Source organism: Staurois parvus, unplaced genomic scaffold (assembly GCF_062004578.1).
Source record: "Staurois parvus isolate SC_StPar_1 unplaced genomic scaffold, SC_StPar_1.0 ptg000425l, whole genome shotgun sequence".
NCBI classification, from domain to species: Eukaryota; Metazoa; Chordata; class Amphibia; order Anura; family Ranidae; genus Staurois; species Staurois parvus.
The window spans coordinates 3,561,751-3,581,963 of NW_028318221.1; the positions used below are offsets into that span (position 1 = coordinate 3,561,751).

Sequence of the window (20,213 nt, forward strand, 5' to 3'; positions counted from 1 at the left end):
GCTCCAACACTTCCAAGGAAAAAAAAGCAAAGTAACCCCCAAGCTGCATCTTACCTTCAGAGGTATGCCTACCTTCTCTCTGTTCCACATGGGCCCCCATAAAGTTGATTTAAAAAAAAAAAAAAAAAATAATAAAACTAATTTACCAATGACTTGAATGAAGATAAAAAAAAACACTAATGAAAAATCCAGGACATTTCTTAAGTTGACCATATATGTAGGGAAGTTTAGTCAGTTTAGCAGGGACCATCCACGTTTTGACCAGTGTATGGGCATCCCTCAGAAAAAGCTGTTTTTTAGATTGACTTCTGTTAAATGAACAAGCTGGAAAACTTTTGTAGATCACTGGCTGCAGCCAATCGATGTATACTGACAGTGCATAGTCCGATGTTAGAATCCAATGTCCCAAAAGAAGGAATTCCTCCATCCACCTCGGTTGTGTGGGTGGTGGAATGTTGTTTTTTATAATCATTCAACTGGCTAACCACATCTGGCCAGCTTTAGGGTTTATAAATGTTTCCTTACAGTTACACCAATACATTCAGAAAGTCCATATAACATTTTACCTTGAGATCCCTATGAATTAGTGGTGGTTTCTGCTTGTGCATATGCTGAACTGCTCGACACGTCTGGTAAAAAATCTTCAATATGGTATCACAGGACAGTGGTCCTTTACTTTCAGCTCTGTTCAAGAATTCCACAAGCTGACCTAAAGTAGAATGGAAAGCAAAAAATTAAAAATATATATAAAAAAAAAAAAAAAAAATCAGGAAACACAAGAAGTAAACTTTGTGAATCACTTGTCCTTGTTCTCTTACATGACAGCACAGGTGCTTGGCGACTGGCTGCTCAAACACCACGTGCTGTGACATGAGGTTGAGAAGACAGTGCTCAGCCCTGTGGAACACCAAATAGTTCATCTAAACCCAAGAACAAAAATGTAATCCACTTTAGCTTACAAGTCCTTGGGTTGCATTAGTTTATTATTTATTTTTTTTATCCCCCTTTATATAAACTTGATGATCCAGGAACACACTTACTGTTTCTAGAGTGACAATGCTCACTGTACTGTACAGGGGAGCAGTGTTGTCCCCTGAGTATCTCGCTCCTTATTTGGACTGCAAAACATCCCTTCCCCTTATCTGCATAACAGGTAAACCGGGCAGGTCTAATACCACCTGAGAATTCAGTGCAGCACAGGGAGTACACAGAAAGGTACAAGCTCACTGAATTTCTAGCAGGATCAACAGGTGTTTTTCTGTATTTAATGTGTTTTTAGAGACACAATGGCATGGAAATGCACATGTATTGAAGCACATTTATATAATTACTTTATATATTAATTTACCCAGACATAGATGTCAATTAAATTAAAAACACGCATTGTGCATAATTTAATTGGGTAACATGAAAAAAAAAAAAAAACTATAATTTAATTTTTGTCTTCTCTGTAAATCTGTAGTAAAGCAGAAGACTATATTTTTTTTAATCTCTCTCTGAATCCCTCCCCCAGTCCACCTTCTAATCGTAACACCCCTGCTATACACTATACAAAGTCCTGGTCATTTAATTTTCTTCACAACAGTAAGACCAAAACAGATTTATTAAAAGGATAAGTTCACCTTTTGACCAAAAATAATAAATGAACATTTTTTCTGGTAAAAAAATGTGCATTTAGTATTTTTGGTTGCAGGAGCCTATAAAGCATTGCAAAAGCGATCAGCAGGTTTAACCATTAACTTCAATGGTTCACTTACTCACTGTGAATGTTTAATGTGTTCAATAAAGACATGAGAAATTAGAATTATTTGGCATCATCAACTTAAGCACATTGTATTGGTTTATTGTTGTGACTTAGATGAGGATCACGTCACATTTCATGATTCCAAACGTCATCAGAAGTGCTGGTCAGTGCACAAAAATCTTTCAAATTCAACTCTGCCCAAAAAAAGACAGACAAAGGGCAAAAGCCCAGTCACCAGTGCTGCAGGTATCCTCCCTGCAGCTGATCTTTCCCCATGCCTTGGTATGCATTGTGTGCAGGCAGCCATCTTGGTTGAAGCAGGGCTTGTCTTACTTATTGCAGAGCCTCCAGCAAGGACAATCATTAACAGGACAATAGTGAATTTGCAATAGTGCAAATCTCTAGTCTCATGAGACTAGCATTCAGAGGCAGCAGTGCCTTAGTTCTCACACAGCAGTTCTACACCAATTAAGCTGAAGACAAAGTGCCTAGGAAATCTTCACAGACCAGGAACTGTTCTGCTATTTTTAGGAAGAGGTTCAGAGTAAAAATAAATAAATAAATAAATAAATAAATAAAAAAAAGAGTAAATTAAGTAATTTTTCAGGGTAATGCTTGGGCACAATTAACAATTCTCTTTAAGCACCCTATACCATAGCAAATCAGAGACACTTTAACGTGTGTGTGTGTGTGTTACTTCTTCTCAATCATGAGTAAATAAGGAAACACTTCAGGAGGTAATGGATGGGTAGAGGTCTAATTGGCAGTATAGTCATCTTAAAAACCCAAAGGGGTATGTCAGTTAAGATAATCATAATGAGAAGACTTTGTAAATAATTAATACTTTTCAACTGGACTGACAGAGGAAATTAATAAATGTGCCCTTAAAATTCTAATGGCTATCTTTCAAATATCAAAGTCTTTGCAGGCTCTAAGATATGACTAACAGTATTTTAAACTATTTCTTCAATGCCATCTCAGACCATGCAATAATAGAAACACATGTTTATTCACCTTTACATAGTTCTGTTAAAAGTAAGAATTCGCCTTGGCCAGTATCCGATTCTTCTTTGCCTATTGAAGCTGCTGAACTAAACTGGACTATGTTTGGATGCCCAGATAATTTTTTCTGTTAGCAATAGCTTAAGGAACATTAGCAGTGAACAAGGTTGATTATACTTTTTTTTTTTTTCTCTGGAGCAAAAAAGAAAAAACAAATGTTTGTAAACGGGGGTATGTTCAAAAAATGATCTGTATCTTAAAGCCCAACTCAGGGAATTAAAAACAAAAAAACACACTACCCTAGTAGTGGGCCCCCTTGCACTGTAAGGGTTAAAGGCTCATTAACCACTTGCCGCCCTACCACTGTAGAAATACGGCGGCAGGGCAGCACGGGCAGGCAAAGCCACGTTTTAAAATGTGTGTTTTGTAAACAGGTAGGGGGCGCGCGCGAGGCGCGCCGCCGCCCTACCTGTCCCGCCGATCACAGCCACGGATGTCAGTCGCCGGGTCACAGCTGGTCCTTACCGGCTATCTCCCGGCGATCGGTGGCAATCAGTGACAGAGAGCACAGCTGCAGTAGCTGTGCTTTCTGTCACTTCCCTGACAGCTCGAGGACAAGCTGATCGGGACAGAAGAGTTTCACTCTCCCGATCAGCCGTGTCCCCTGCAGTACACACCCCCTGCCCCCTAGTAAAACACTCCCCCTCACACAGATAACCCTTCCCTGCAAAATAAACTTAACCCCTTCCTCCCCAGTGCCATTAGTACAGTGTCTGTGTTTTTTTTTTTTGCACTGATCACTGTATTGGTGTCACTGGGGATGTCAGTGACCCCAAGTCAGTACCCCCCCAGTGTCAGAATGTCCGCCGCAGTCCCGCCATAAGTCGCTGATCGCCGCCATAAGTCGCTGATCGCCGCCATTATTAGTATAAAAAAAACTAAAAATCCCAGTATCTTTCCCGCCATTTGTAAACGCTATAACTTTCACGTAAACCAATTAATTTACACGTATTGGGTTTTTTTTTTTTTTTTAGCAAAGACATGTCACAGAATGCATTTTGGCAGAAATTTATGACTAAATTTGATTTTTAAATTTTTTTTTACTGGACATGTTTTATAGCAAAAAGTCCAAAATATTGTTTTCTGTCCTCAAAATTGTCAGCCTTTTTTTGTTATAGCGCAAAAAATAAAAACCGCACAGGCGATCAAATACCACCGAAAGAAAGCTCAATTTGTGGGGAAAAAAAGGATGTAAATTTCATTTATGTATCGTATTGCATATTGCGTATTGCGCAATTGTCCATTAAACTAGCGCAGCGCTGTATAGCAAAAAAATGGCGTAAATTGCAGTATCTATACCATAGTTTGTAGACGCTATAACTTTCACACAAAGCAATCAATATACACTTATTGGGATTTTTTTTACCAAAAACATGTAGCAGAATACATTTTGGCCTAAATTTATAACCAACTTTGAGTTTACTATATATTTTTTATAGCTTAAAGTAAAAAATATTTTTTTTCTTCAAAATTTTTGGCCTTTTTTTGTTTATAGCATGAAAAAATTTCGTTTGGGTGCAGCATTGCATGACCGCGCAATTATCAGTTGAATTAGTGCAGCGCCGAGTAGCAAAAAGAGGCCTGGTCATTAAGGGGGGTAAATCCTCTGGAGGTCAAGTGGTTAACTCTGGGAGAGGAATGAGATGTTGGGGTCCTTTCAAGCGACACGTGGGTGTTCTATTTGTCCGTTTTTCATTCATCCGTTGATGAATGAAAAATGGATATCAATGCATCTCTATGGAAAAAAAATCCATTTACATCCACATCCATCAATATCCGTTTTTTGGAACAGTCAAAACCCCAATTTTTGTTCCATTAAAAAAAGAGAATGAAAGAAAAACTGATGTAAAAATGGACAAATGGGTAATTTTTGCATTGGTAGAGCATATAAAAAAACTGATCCATTTTTTTCTTTACAAAAAATGTGACTGAACTGATGAAAAAGACGGAAAGCCTGTGTTAAAAAGGACCCTAAAACTTAGCTTACTCCTTGCTTCAGCACTCTCCTCCACTCTGGGTTGTGGGTCCCTCACTGTTCTCATATACAATGCATGGTGCACTTGAGAGAAAGTTGTTTGGAGAATTGGTCTCATAAAATGGAAGAAGCCTGCCCGAGCAAGGAGTGAGGTATTACACCTGATTCCCTGCAGCGCAGTGGGATTCACACAACTCTGACTCAGTTAAGGCCTATATATTCATGTAAAAGGAAGGTGATACCACTATTTGTTTTCAGATTTACAGCTTATTCACTGGGCTTAGAATCTGCATAACCACACTGGAAATAAGCTTCTTTTTCATACCCACTTCCTCCTCTCAAGACTCATTATGAAGCAAATGGTCCAAACTACCCGTTTTTTAAATGGCAATGCATTTGGTAGCGCATGTAAAAAAAATCTTCTACTTACAGTGTCAAATATCCTATACAATCATTCATGTAATAAAAAGGATACCATAAAACAGATCTCCTGAATAATCGCCTTATTCTTTTCTTCTTCATTGGACAGCAATCGCTGTAAATGATAACAAATATTTTTGCAATTCTTTCTATAGTATTCACATACAAACAGCAATTTAAAATGCAGGAAAACACACAATGAACATGTGGTGATTAATCTAAAATGTAACAACCAATTAAACTTGAAACCAATAAAAAGTAGCGTAATGCACTTAGGCTTAATATACATTAAATGAATAACTGGTGGTCTGATGAACTATAACGAAGTCTGGACTAAAGGCTTAGTTCACCTTTTTGGGCAGAAGTTCATTTTTCATAATAAATAGATGTAATTTCTGGCCCAGCCATTCCTAATGTTCTTATTTCCCACTTACCTCATCTATAGCAGCTTTTAACTTTATATTTCAATCTTTTTATTGAAAAGATCAAACGTACAGACATATTTCACTATGAAACACGATTAATAATGAGCATGACCAAACAATAGTCAGGTACTAAAGTCAGATACATCAAAAGGAAATATTGTAAACAAAAAAAGTATGATGAAAGAATGAGAAAGAAAATGAGAAAAAAAAGTAAGAGAAAAAAAAGTGAAGTAAAGGAGGGCCAGCCATGGTCCATCTAAGGGACAGAGAGGTAGTGAATCCACGGATCCCAAGTTCTTTCGAATTTTGCCATATTTTTATAGAGAATGCAGGTGAGTTTGTCATTAACTATGATCCAATTCAGTTTATTTTTAACATAGTCACCGATCGTTTCCAATGTTTAGCAATAGTGATTCTTGCAGCCAGGATTATGTAAATGGTCAATTTTTTGGGAATGCCTAAAGGTAACGTTTGAAAAAGGACTATCTTTGGGGATCTACGAATATTCACTCCTGTCACTGAGCAAATAAAGTTAAACATTCTGATCCAAAATCTAGTCAGCACAGGGCATTGGCACCAGATGTGACACATGGTTTCCTCCTGCCCACAGCACCAAAAACAGAAAGGCGATACAATAGGTGTATTTTTGCAAGGCGTGTGGGAACCAAGTACCATCATAGAAGTGTTTAACAGTTAGATTCTATTAGTGTGGCATTGATAGAAGCTTTTAACTTTATTCTGTCTGTTTGGATATTTAAAAATGTTTTTAGATTCTATCACTTCTTGTAAATCATACCCCAGTATGCACTTTTCTGCTGCATCACAGAACAAGGTGCGATGAGGCATGTTCACCTATCTGGACCACACCTCAGATTGCATAGTGTATGGCCATGTTTATACTCCGAGAACTGAAGCTTTGAGTATTGTTAACTGTGTGCATCTCACGGCTTCATTTTCAATGTTGGCTCAAGCATACATGTGCCCATGTAAAAATCTGTTGATAACCCGGGAAATACTAGATTACTTGGTAAAATAAAGAATGTAAAAACTTAAATCTTAAAATGTGTAGTAAATCTGTCCAAAATTAGAATACTTGCCAAGAAGTTTCCACTGTAAGCCCTCTTCAAAAAAGGTATTGTGCTCATTTCAAAATTAAAAAAAGTTTGTCATTTACACAAAACACAATTTTGTCTAGACGAGATTTAAAAAAAAAAAAAAAAAAAAAAAAAAAAAAAAAGGGATGTGTTACCTTTAATGCATACTCTTTTCCAGAAACAACATCCTGAGCTTCATAGACAAATGCAAATCCACCTAAAAATATAAAAGTGAAGGAAAATTGCAGATTTAGTCTTCAATTGTATCTTGTATAAAACTTACGCAAGATAATTGGACATATAAATCAGTTGGGTCAGGGTACTGGGCATTCAAACAACAAAAAAGAAAAATTCCCAGCTCTAACTTTTTGTTGTTGTTTGACATGTGTCGTCCTTCCATGTGCTCCTTGCTGTGAAGGCCAGTTATAGACTGGGGCAGTGGCCTTTTTCTGTACTGGGCATTCACTCTGAATGGTAAAAGTCTATACAGCTGTGGCTTACCAAGGTCAATGAGCCATGGAAGACCTGTTGAGGACTTTGCATGGTTATACTGACTAAAGTTTACATGCCCCAAGCCCTTGAAACATCTTGTCCCGGGAGCATGAGGTGATTGATGTCTTAGTACCTTGAACCACAATTTTTCACTTACTAGGTCTCTACCTTCCGCATGCAGCCCTACATTCATTCCTCATGCTCCCCCCCATCTCTCTTTCTGGCTTAAATAAAAAATGAATGGAATGTCCATCACCTAGTAAACAGATTAGTATCTGTTTGTTAGATTTACTAATGGTTACCTGTATAATGCTGGCTATTTTCACCATTCGTGCACGTTTTTCAGCAACCATAATTGTGTCAGTAGGTTTTGTGTCGTGTTTGTGCCCTTAAATTAAGAAGGAAAAAAAGAAAAGGAAAAAAAGAAAAGGAAAAAAAAAGAAAAGGAAAGGGTACTAAACCCATGCACAAGAGGGCATGTGAGGAAAATTGGAAGTTGCAGGCCCTTCCCACCGCAGAGTTACTAAAGTAACACACTTTATTGGGAAAGGCTTTCCCACCCTCTGCCATTTCTAGCTTTTGGTTATGTGCATTATCTGCACTGTTCAACATGCAATCCTTTTACAAAATAATGAGAGTTATACACTGCTTTGTCCTACTCCTAAAAAGATCTGAGAGGGTAGAGAAGCACTAGGCTCAGACATGGCATGTACAAAACTATGAACACCAAGTAGCTTACTCCTAGTACTGTATCTATGGAGAAGCAGTATGGCCACGCTAGGATGAACATAAAATAACTTTCCCTTTTCTTGCTCAACGCTGGAAAATGTATAAATTATCCGTTCCAGAGGGGTGCACCTACAATGCAAGTGCAATTGTTTATTTCAGTTTAGGAGACTCTGTGCAGCTAGACTGGTCCCTACTGCATCTTCCCCCCCACACTCGCGTGGTCTAAGGTCCTGACGTCATCAATACCAATGCGGGGGAAAACCGCCCTGTATTGGGTGTGATGACAGTACTTGAGATTTAAGATAGAGGGGTTCAGTAGTCCCCCAAAGGTAAAGGGGGAACACATTGTAACAGATGCACATGAAGCTATCAGCTGACAAGATTTCTTGAAGGATCAGATATTTGCACTTAGTAAACAAACATAACAATAAGCTTTTGATGGTATATTAAACAGACCTAAAAGAGACAAAAAGATACAAAATCTTGATTACATACACTCTAAAAGTGTGAATTAAATCATAACTAAACCCAAACGCAAAAATTAAGCATACTTTAATTTATCAGTTCTTGGTAATTGTGATCTTACTCAAAAATTATCTTTTACTTAGTGATTTTAAAGGCATGTCATACTTATCTGCTCTGTGAAGTGGTTTTGCCCTGATCCTCCTCTTCTCAGGACCCCCGCTAGCGCTCCTGGCCCCTCCCTCCTGCCAAGTGCCCGTACAGCAAGCAGCTTGCAGGGGGCACCCAAGCAGGCTTGCTCCCGAGCTGCTGCTCTGGGTGTCCATTCACACATCTACGATTTTAGTGCTCTTCAAGAGCCACTGTGTCCAATGAATCCTTTTTATCCAAAACACTTCCTGGAGTGTCATATTTCTGGTCCCCCGCACAGTGCTGTAGTTATGTATGTCACTGCAAGACGCAACAGTAGGGACCAGTAAAGCATTCAACACTCAAAAGGTCTAGATGACTGCAAAAGACAACTATGCTAGATGGTAGCAAAATTCCTTTCATGAAGAACATCAATGCATTTGGTGATATGCATAAGTTCCAGACATCAGGCAGACATTGACTGCAAATAATTTTCACAAAGTATTTAAATACATCATTATATTTATGATAAGGTTAGTTTGTCCTATTACCTATGAGTCTCTGAAAATGACTGGGGGGGGAGGAGACTATGTATAAAAATGTGGTAATTCCTAAAGGGTTCATGCAATATTTGCTAGACCCCGTGAATTATTGTTGAAACGCAACACTTCTACAATCACACCTTGCTGGCTTCATTTCAAATCCACTGTACTGGCATACAGAAAGAAAATTATGAAAACAGCATCACTGTCCAATTATTTATGGAAATTTATATATATTATGTATATTTGTATTCTGTATTTTAGATTGGACAATCATACAAAAAGAGACATCGAGAGGATAAAATCATGAGCCCTAAAGCCATCTGAAGGAGTCTGAACACGTGTAGACATGGGAGAAAAAATTATTTGTAAATTTAGGTCTGTTGAATAAACACCTTAAACAGAGGTAGGTATCCCTGGAGAGGTGAAGAAGATCTAACTGAACAACGTGGAAGAGATGAAGGATCACCAGGGTGCAGCACACTTTTTTTCTTTTAACGGAGATAACCTACTCAAGAGTAAGGAAAGTCTGAAGAGTTCAGGGGTCAAAAGTAAATGACACAGAGTTCAGAGGTCAGTAGTAAAGCAGAGTTCAGGAGTAAAAAAAAAAGCAGAGTTCAGAGGTCAGTAGTAAAGCAGGAGTTGAGGAGTAAGTAAAGCAGAGTTCAGAGGTCAGTAGTAACACAGTTAAGAGGTAAGTAGTAATGCAGCGTTCAGCAGTAACACAAAGTTCCAAGGTCAGTAGTTAACGAATTCAGAGATCAGAAGTAACACAAAGTTTAGGGGTCAGCAGTAAGTAAGGCAGAGCTCAGGGGGTCTGGAGTAACTAAAAGTTCAGAAGTCAAAGGTAATGCAGAGTTCACAGATCAGGAGTAAATAAACCAGAGTTCAGAAGTTAGTAGTAACAAAGAGTCCAGAGGTCAGTTGTAAGCAATGCAGAATGCAGGGGTCTGTAGTACATAATACAGGGTTCAAAAGTCAGTGCAAATGCAGAGTTCATAGGTCAGAATTAAGTAATGCAGAGTTCATAGGTCAACAGTAACGCAAAGCTCAGAGGTCAGGAGTAAGTAACAGAGTTCAGTTGTAATGCAGAATTCAGTGGTCAGGATTAAGTGATGCAGAGTACAAGGGTTAGGAGTAAACAGGCAAAGCTCAGCAGTAATGCAGAGTTCAGAAGTCAGGAGTAAGTTAATACAAAAGCTCAGAGGTTAGTAGTAATGCAGAGTTCAGAAGTTAGGAACAAGTCATGCAAAGTTCAGAGGTCAGTAGAAGTTAGTAATATATAATGCACAGTGCCATGCAAGACATCTGTACAGAAATAACATCATTAGAAAGACTGGTGTAATTACTGCGGTGGACCTGCAGCTGAACACTACACAGAGTTCAAGAAAATGCTTTGGAGATTGAACCGCCTTAAACCTGTTCTCCCCCTTCCCCCTCCAGCAAGCACTCCTACCTCATTCCTACTCTGCTGCAGGCAAATGGAGATTGTTTTCTTCCACTCGGACTTTCCTCAGCTTTGCATACAAATTGCTGCTTCACCTGAGGTCTGAGAGGTGACGGGCAGCGACAGAAACTGGCGGCATAGAAACGCTGGTTATAATCTACCTGTCACATGCCTGCGATTGACAGGTAGATTACAATTAACATGTTGAAACCCCCAATTGTAAGCATTTTATTACATTTTTGATAAGTGCTAAATAAGAACCTAATGATCCTGACAAAAATGTATTCAGCTGAAAACCTTCTGTGTGCTCTGCCTCTGCTGACTATTAAACAGTTATCTCTGTGAAGCACAAAATACCTGCCTCCTGTTATGGAGAACAGAAGACAGTTGTAGTTGTGTCCTGACAACACTGCACCTCTATATACAGTATGAGGTTTTCCATGACAGCATCTGAGAGTCCTTGTGTTTCCTCCAGACTAACACACGTTTATTTTTTTTTTTTTTGTATCAGGTTACCATGCTTCAGTCTACAGGCAGTAGGGCAGGGAGGCAACCGCAAAAAACATAATAGCCTGAAACAAAATAACGTGTGTTGATTCCTGTTGGTCCGGAAGAAACACAAGAACTCTCAGATGCTGCCCTGGAAGATGACTTGAGAAAAAAAGGCAGGAAAAAAAAAAAAGAAGAAAAAGAAAAAACTAATGCGACCACCACATCTAAAGACTTGTAAGCTGCACTAAATAACACTTCTGTTTTTGAGTTTAGCTATACTTTACAGATTGCTCTCTCTTTCTATCAGCCTATGGTAGAATTACGGAACCATGACCTTCATTACCCCTGGCCCACTCTGGGTCAGTCAAGCTTCATTTTCCATCAACTTTATTAATGGAGAGCCAACTATACCAGGATTGCCAAATAAAAGAATAAAAATTTTTGTTGGGGTAGCAGAAAAAGCCTTCTACTCTGTGCAGGAAAATCGGCCAGTTCAGCAGGAATTGACTGGCTTCTGGTCAGAGTGTTTAGCAGTCTGTTGAAGGCAAATGCCAGAAAAAACAGCATCCAATGGCCCCTTTCACACCAGCATCATCTGATCAGTCACATTTTTTAAAAAAGGAAAAAACATACTCAGTTTACATCAGTTTTCAGTTCAGTTTACATCTGTTTTTGCACGTTTTTTACTCAGTTGTTGCAGAGACCAATCAAAAGGTGAAAAAAAGTATAAAACATTTTTTTGCCTAAAGACGGACAAACAGAAATGTAAATAGATGACATCTGTTCTATTCCATTCCAAGGGACGAACGCACCCTTGTATGCTTAACCACTTTAGCTCCGCCCTATAGCAGAATTACCGCTACAGGGCAGGCTCCCTGCATAAAATCACACATATATATATATATATATATATATATATATATATATATATATATATATATATATATATATATATATATATATTTCGAGCTCCCGCTGTTATCGTGGTCCGTAGGCGTGCGCATCAACTGATCACTCAGCAGATATAGGCCAGTGATTTTTTTTTTTTACTGATCACTGTATTAGTGTCACCGGTGACTTCAAATAGCATAAGTGTCAGTTAGCGTCCCTTCCAGATAGCGCCAGATTGCCTGCCACTACATCAGACATCACATTTAACCCTTTGATTCCAGGAACATGCTCACATATACAATAAACCTCCACTGCTAGTATAGTGTCTGAACGGATCAATATCTTTGATCAGATAAGAACTATACCAGCGTTCACAATAGTATAGTGTATAATGCAGCTTGAGCAGGATCAGCCCCAGCACCTTCCAGCACCTGCGTTAAGCCCCCCTTCTCCCTCTAGCAAGTGCAGTGTCAGTAGATCACTGTCACTTGATACATTGCACACAAAACCACAGTTAGCAGAAACAGGCCTGACCTCTGCTAGCACTTGCAGGTTTGTTTTTTTGGGGTTTTTTTAGCGGTTCAAGCAGTTTCTGACAGCCTGGTGCTCTTTTTTCCATGAATCGCACTAGGTACCTATAAATGTAGTGGCCAAAATGTCCAACGAAAAGTACTCTAGTGAAGAGGCCTACAGGATACTGACCATGTCAAGTGAGAGAGAAGGGGGAAGACTCACTGACAGAATCTGCCTCAGAATACGAACCTGTAGACAACAGCGGCACCCTGACAGATAGCTCAGATGATGCAGTACAGGTCCCTGCTAAGGTCCGGTATACCCAACCCCGTTCCCAGGTTGCTGAGGTGGTACAATTGCATGATGATACTCACATGCAGAAGAGTGCCAGTACTAATACCGTTTAACCTTTTGGTGAACTGGCGAGCACCAGCGGCCTAGTACGTCCTGGTCTTACACGTACTAGCACTGCAGTATCACTTGGTGACGTCCCATAGATGCAGTACAAGCTGGTGCGGTGGCTAGTATAAGTAATGTCCCGCAGCCACCAGGAATTTAAACACAGGTCCGTAGAGCCCATAGTGTCCTTCAGGATGTGCTTGCAAATCCTGACTGGCAGCCCACAAATTCTGCAGCACCCGTACTCCCCCCCCCCCCCCCCCCCATTCACTGCCCAACCCGGAATTCAGGTGGAAACAGCAAATTTAACTACTCCCCTTGATTTTTTTGGAGCTGTTTTTCACAGAAGATCTGTATGCATTGATTGTGGATCAAAGCAATTTGTATGCACAACAATTTGTCACTGCCAACCCACATTCAAGCCTTGCCAGACCATTTGCGTGGAAACCTATTATGGTTTCCAAATTTAACGTTTTTTTGAGGGCTAACCCTCAACATGGGCATTACTGAAAAAAGATTTAATTTCGGTTGTATTGGTCCACAGACCCAATTCATCATATGCCCATGTTCTCTGCTGCCATGGCCAGGCATAGATAGGAGAATATAATGTGATTTATGCATTTCAACGACAATACACTCTGTTGTCGTCGGGGTGACCCTGAATTTGACCGGCTCCACAAAATGCGGCCCCTCGTAAATCATCTTTACCACAAATTTGCAGATGTCTATACTCCCCAGCAAAACATCTGTGTTGACGAGTCCCTCATTAGTTTTTCTGGCCACCTTCCACTCAAACGATTTCTCCCCAGCAAGCGTGCCAGATATGAGGTCAAAATGTATAAAGACCTGTGAGAGGGCAATAGGCTATACATGTAATTTTCGTATTTACGAGGGAAAAGATAGACACATGGAGCCCTCCGGATGCCCAGACTACATTGGGAACAGTGGCAAGATAGTTTGGGACTCGGTGTCACCTTTTTCCCATATGGAAAATTTGTATTCAAGCGTGCTGCTATTTAGACATTTACACAATCTTGGAATTGGGGCATGTGGCACCGTCCAACCTAATCACCAGGGCTTCCGCCAACGGCTCGTAAATACCAGTCTTAGAAAGGGGGGGAAAAGCCTGCTTGAAAAATTATAAATTGCTCACAGTGAAATAGAAGGACAAAAAAAGGGATGTTTTTGTCCATTCTTCCATTCACGCAGACAAGACCATCCAAATTGTCACAGCGGCTGGTGTTGTTGAGAAGCCCCTCTGTGTCCATGACTATAACCTTGACATGGGGGGGGGGTGGACTTCAACGACCAGATGATGAAGCTATACTTACTTATCCGAAAAGCCAGACGCTGGCACAAAAAAAGTGTCTGTTTAATTATTTCAATTGGCTCTATATAATGCTTTTGTGCTTTACAAAGCGGATCCTTTACTAAAATTCCAGGAAGACATCACGGCCCTTTTGTATCCAGAAGGTGCTTGGCCTGAACCCCCAACACAGATGCAGTTAGCCGGCTGCATGAGAGGCATTTTCCCGATGCCATTCCTGGTACCCAAACCGAAAAGTCACCCCAAAAAAAGATGTCGTGTCTGTAGCAGACACGGAATTAGGCGTGACATCCGCTTTTTTTGTCCCTCTTGTCCTGGCCAACCTAGTCTCTGCCTCAAGAACTGCTTCCGTCTCTACCATACACTAGTGGACTATTAGTATAGGCTACAGCACGGCACAGTCTAGGGCACATATATGCACATGGCCTCTAAAGATGTTAGGTAGTCAGGAAACTGGCTACGGATTTTGAGAGACCCTACCATCTGGTTAAAAGTTTATAAAAAAGTAAAAAAAAAAATAATTAAAAAGCCAAAAATAGTTGTCGTTTTATTGTGTTACTTTATTACGGTTATGGTTTTATTGGTAACCATTGCTGTTTTCTTTGCAGGCATGCCATTCAGCTGCAGCACAAATCTGTTTATTCTGATAGCAACAGGGTCACTGTTGGATGAGATTCGCAAGTAAAAAACAGCATATATGCCCAAGCATGGGGGCCGGGGGGGTGTGGATGGTCCCTATGATTTGGCATATATTTTAAAAAAAACTTTGGACAGAGATTTCTTCATCCACATCGATCGGAATCTGTTAGGTTTTTTTTTTTTTATGTGTGCCCAGCATTAGAAGTAGGTTTTTTTTTTTTGTGTGCCCAGCATTAGAAGTAGGTGGATGCAGGCTGTATATTCTAATGGTGGGCATACCACACACTTTTTCTGTCAAAGATTTCTTCTCTTATCTTTTTTCAGCCCACAGGCTACATAAAAACAAAGAAAAACAAAAACAAAGCATATATACCCAACAAGGACCAGCGACGTACTGGTACATCACTGGACTTCGAGTGGTTATACTGAGATAGCTTCAGGCATCAGCCTAGCATAGTTTTTTTCAGCCAGCAATCAATTTACATGTAAAAGCAAATCTAGTAGCTAATTAGCTGCAGGATTGTTTATACAAGCAGCGGGAGAAGATGCCTCCCGCTGCCTTCCACGGCCTTCAGGGGCAGTCCCGTGCCATCGGGGGAACCTGAGAATGCAGCCAGCATTTCTGCCAGCTGACCATAAAGCTGATTGGAGACCGGAATGGCGCCACTCATCTCTATAGTCTGAGAAATCGGAAGCTTCAAGTATTTAATCCCTTCAGTTTCACAGCATATAAACAGTGCCATTATTAAATAACAGTGTAAAAATAATTAAAACGAAAAAAAAAAAAAAAGCACCCTGCCCAACTAACGCACCCACCACCCCCCTGTGTGTGTGTGTTGCTGGGTTGACTCCGTCGGTATGTAAAACAGTGATTGCATCACGCATGTGAGGTATCACCACGAATGTCAGATTGAGGGCAGTAATTCTAGTACTAGACCTCATGTGTAAATCTAATATTGTAGTCTGTAAAGGCTTTTAAAGCATTGCCTATGGATATTAAAAATGTATGCAGTTTGTCGCCATTGCACAGGGCGTGTGAAGTTTTAAAGCATGTCATGTTTGGTATCTATTTACTTGACATACCATCATCTTTTATAATTTACCAAACAATTGGCTAATATATTGTGTTTTTGTGCATTAAAAGTTATACATTATTTTTTTCAAAAAAATTTAGTTTGAAAAGAAAAAAAAAAAAAAAAAAATTGCTGAGCGAGAACTATATGACAAAAAATTGCAGTCCCCACAATTGTATTCACTAGGGTGTCTGCTTTAAAAAAAAAAATATGTATGGGGGATCAAAAAAATACTGATTTTTCATGTGAACAAAAAAAAAAAAAAAAGGCTTGGTTAGAAGAGTGAGTGATGTGCGGCATAAATTTCTAATGCTGGGCATAAAATGCCCCCCCCATCCCCAAATGACCCCTTTTCTTGAGGTGCTAAAATGCCAGGGCAGTACAAACACCCCCAAATGACCCCTTTTTGGAAAGTTCACCCCAAACTATTTGCATCAATAGAAGATTCTTTTTTTTTTTTAACCACAAGTTTTTGGAAAATAAAATTTTAAGTTGTCACTTAAATGATATATTGCTCACACATGCCATGGGTATAAGTGGAATTATACCCCAAAATACATTTTGCTACTTCTCCTGAGTATAGGGATACCACATGTGAGAGACTTTTTGTCTAGATGCATACAGGTCCCCAAAATCCAATAAGCACCTTCAGGCTTTTAAAGAGCTTTATTTCCTCATTACACTTCCTGACCAATCACAGTTTGAGGCCCTGAAATGCCAAAATAGCACAAACTTCCCCCAAAATGACCCCTTTTTGGAAAGTAGACACCCCAAAGAGTTTGATAAGAAGCATGATGAGTATTTTGCAGATTTTGTTTGTTGCCACAAGTTTTTGGAATATGAAGAAAGAAAATGAAAACTTGTTTTTCTTTTTTCAAAACCTTTTGAGAAAAAATAAGATCTGCAAAATTCTCAACATGCCTCTTTTTAAATTCCTTGGGGTGTCTACTTTCCAAAAAGGGGTCATTTTGGGGGGGGTTGATGCTATCCTGGCATTTCATGGTCTCCGAAACTGTGATAGGTAGTGAGGAAGGGAAATTAGGACGTTATACACCACCAGGCTTTCAAAGGGGTCATTGGATTTTCGGGCTCCTGCATGTGTCCCACCAAGTCTCACACATGGGGTACCCCCACTGTAAAGAACCGCCTGGCGGCACCTCTAGCTACCCACCGGTTAGGATTCCCCAGAGCGCGGAGTCTAAGTCCCGATCTGCTTGTTCACCAGGGACCCTGATGGTGGGGATGGACTTGGAGCAGGCCGAGACCAGGTCGCGGCCCCTGAGTACACCTACCCGTGGTAGAGGGATCCGCCAGAGGTATCTGCAGGATGAGAGCCTGATGTGAAGAGGCGGATGTGCCAGAGCAAGATGGATGGATGGATGAGCAGGAGCGTGGTCAGACAAGCCGAGTTGGTAGCCGTGGGAGCAGCGCGGTACAAAGCAGTGGGCAGAGAATGGTCGGATCACACGCCAGGTCAGCAACAGAAGATCAGATCCAATAGGGGGCATCCAAGAGGGAGGTCAGGCAAGCCAGGGGTCAGAGCAGGAGAGTACAGCACAGTCAGGGGCAATCCGGGTCAGCAACAATCAGAATACAAGTACACAGGATCAGGAACACAGAGACCATACGGCAATTCATGTCAGCGCAGGGCGGATTTAAATACCGCACCCTGCGCTGTCATTGGTGCCAGGCACGCACAAGCGGCTCCGAGTGCGCATGCGCGGGTTCCGTCTCTGCCGCGGCCGGCCAGGACCTAGTGCCCGTACACCAGCGTGACCGGGCACACCGCGCCTGCGCCGAGCCGTGTGTCGCGGCGGCTCCTGACACCCATACTCAGAAGTAGCAGAATATATTTTGGGGTGTAATTCCAAATATATCCATGGTATGTGTGAGCAATATACCATTTAATTGACAACTCTGTGTTTAAAAAAAAAAAAACAAAACAAAACAAAAAAAACCATTGTCATTTTCCAAAAAACTTGTGAAGAATAAATATAGCTTCCATGGATTCAAAATGCCTCTCAGCAGATAGCTAAGGGTGTCTGCATTCTGAAAAGTGGTCATTTGGGGGTGTTTGTACTGCCCTGGCATTTTAGCACCTCAAGAAATGTGATAGGCAGTCAGAAAGTAAAAGCTGTGCAAATTCCAGTATCTATACCATAGTTTGTAGACGCTATAACTTTCACATAAACCAATTAATATGCAGTTACTGGGATTTCTTTTACAAAGACATGCATTTTTTTTTTAAATTTTTGGTGTTTTTTTGTTCATAGCGCAAAAAAAAAAAAAAAAACCAAGGTGATCAAATACCACCAAAAGAAAGCTCTATTTGTGGGAAAAAAAGGAAATAAAGTTTGTTTCAGTACAGCATTGCATGACCACGCAATTACCAGTTGAAATAGCGCAGCACTGTAATGCAAAAAATGGCATGATCAGGAAGGGGGGGGTAAATCCTCTGGAGGGCAAGTGGTTAAAAAAAAAAAAAAAAAAAAAAAAAAGACCGTAAGTGACACGGATGTAAACGGATGGTAAATGGATGATCATCCGTTCACATCTGCTGGTCCAAAGGAATACATAGCTGTCCGTTTTTCATCTGTCGACGGATGGATGAAAAACAAACGGTCCTTTGTTTGATGGGTGAGGCTGAGCGCTCTTTGCATTGGATGCGCCAGAAGTGGCATAGTAAAGCAAATAAACCAGATTTCCTGTTGGCACGTAGATTACGCTCTTTTGCACATCACCCCAAACCGATTTCTCTACGCACTCGTCAGAATGTTCTCACAAGTAATCCTGTAGCGGTATTGGAGGAGTTCTGGCATCGACTTGCCAAACTTTATACGGATCCTTTATACGGATGGACTGTGATATCCAAATATCAGAAGTTCTGCAATGCATTGCAGATCTGAAGACGGGCAAACGCCCAGGTCCAGATGGATACACGGCTTTATACTACAAGAAACTGGCTGATGTGCTTGCCCCTCACCTTGCTGCTATGTTCAATGCGGTGAAGGGAGGTTCAAACTTTTCCCCCGACTCTTTGACTGCTAATGTGGTTATGATCCCAAAACCGGATCAAGATCATTCCTCTTGGGCAAATTATAGGCCTATTTATCTTATTAACATTGATATGAAAAACCTCACTAAGATCTTAGCCACTCGTTTGAATTCTTTCCTTTCTCGTCTGATAAAAAAAGACCAAGTGGGTTTTGTCCCTCACAGACAAGCCGGAGATGCCATCAAACGTATTTTACAGTTACAACATTTGGCTCACTCGCAAAATTGATATGATGCTCCTTTCTCTAGATATCAACAAGGCCTTTGACACTTTGTCTTGGCCTTATCTCCTGTCGGTCAATCACCGTTTTGGCTTTGGTCCCTCGTTCTTACGTTGGATCTCTTCGCTATATACATCCCCTCAAGCAAAACTCAAATATTATGGATTTGAGTCCTCAACATTCCCGATTGGTAGGGGGACTAGACAAAGGTGCCCACTTTCTCCCATACTATTTATCTTGGCCTTAGAACCTTTGGCAGAAGCCATTCGTATGCATCCTGATATTAAGGGAATAGATGTAGCTGGCTCTCAGCATAAGTTATCTCTGTTCGCTGACGATATATTGTTGTCAGTCACAAACCCGGGGGTTACTCTGGCAAATTTACTTGCCGTTTTGGATTCCTTTGCAGTTCTCTCAGGTCTCCATGTCAACCTGCCAAATCTAAGGCTATGTCAATTACTCTCCCACCATCACTTTTGGCTACTCTGAAACATTCGTTCCCTTTTCAATGGCTCTCAGCTCTGCCGTATTTAGGAATTAAGCTCACCCCGACTTACGAAGGACTTTACCGGGCTAATTTCCCCACCATCTTTAATGAACTGACCGAGCTGCTGTCCTCCTGGTCTCACTACCCGCTTTCGTGATTCGGTAGAATCAATGCGATCCCTATGACCTATCTTCCCAAATTATTTTATGTGTTTTGAGTTTTACCTGTCCCTGTTCCTTCGCATATATTGCGTATTCATCAGCGAAAACTCCTGTCTTTCATTTGGAGTTCTTCTCGACCCAGAATTAGTAAACATATTTTATTTGCTCGTAAGACCGAGGGTGGGTTATCTGTCCCAAATCTTCAGTCCTATCTGGCGGCCAATATTGTCCCCTTAGCCCATCTCCATGCATCTCAGCATTTCTTGTGGGCTTCTGTAGACCTGATGGACTCCCACCCAATACCACTCTCTTCCTTTGCCGTGGCTTCCTTTTACTCATCGACATTCATCCCTTAGTCTGACGCTAACGCTTCGTCTTTGGGATTCTATTAAATATTCCGCTGGCCTCATCTCTGCACACCTACCGTTACTATGT

The 20,213-nt window shown here is 40.6% G+C and overlaps 1 protein-coding gene across 1 annotated transcript in view; it reads right to left on the bottom strand.

The window, feature by feature from the left end:
* GAK (cyclin G associated kinase) overlaps window positions 1–20,213 on the bottom strand; it is a 142,081-nt gene that overhangs the window by 104,962 nt on the left and 16,906 nt on the right. The window contains exons 2-5 of the mRNA XM_089687442.1: window positions 6,876–6,937; window positions 5,257–5,316; window positions 2,759–2,873; window positions 567–709 (exon numbers count right to left, since the gene is read on the bottom strand). Coding sequence (XP_089543568.1) covers window positions 567–709; window positions 2,759–2,873; window positions 5,257–5,316; window positions 6,876–6,937 — 380 coding nt within the window. The remainder of the gene's footprint in view (window positions 1–566; window positions 710–2,758; window positions 2,874–5,256; window positions 5,317–6,875; window positions 6,938–20,213) is intronic.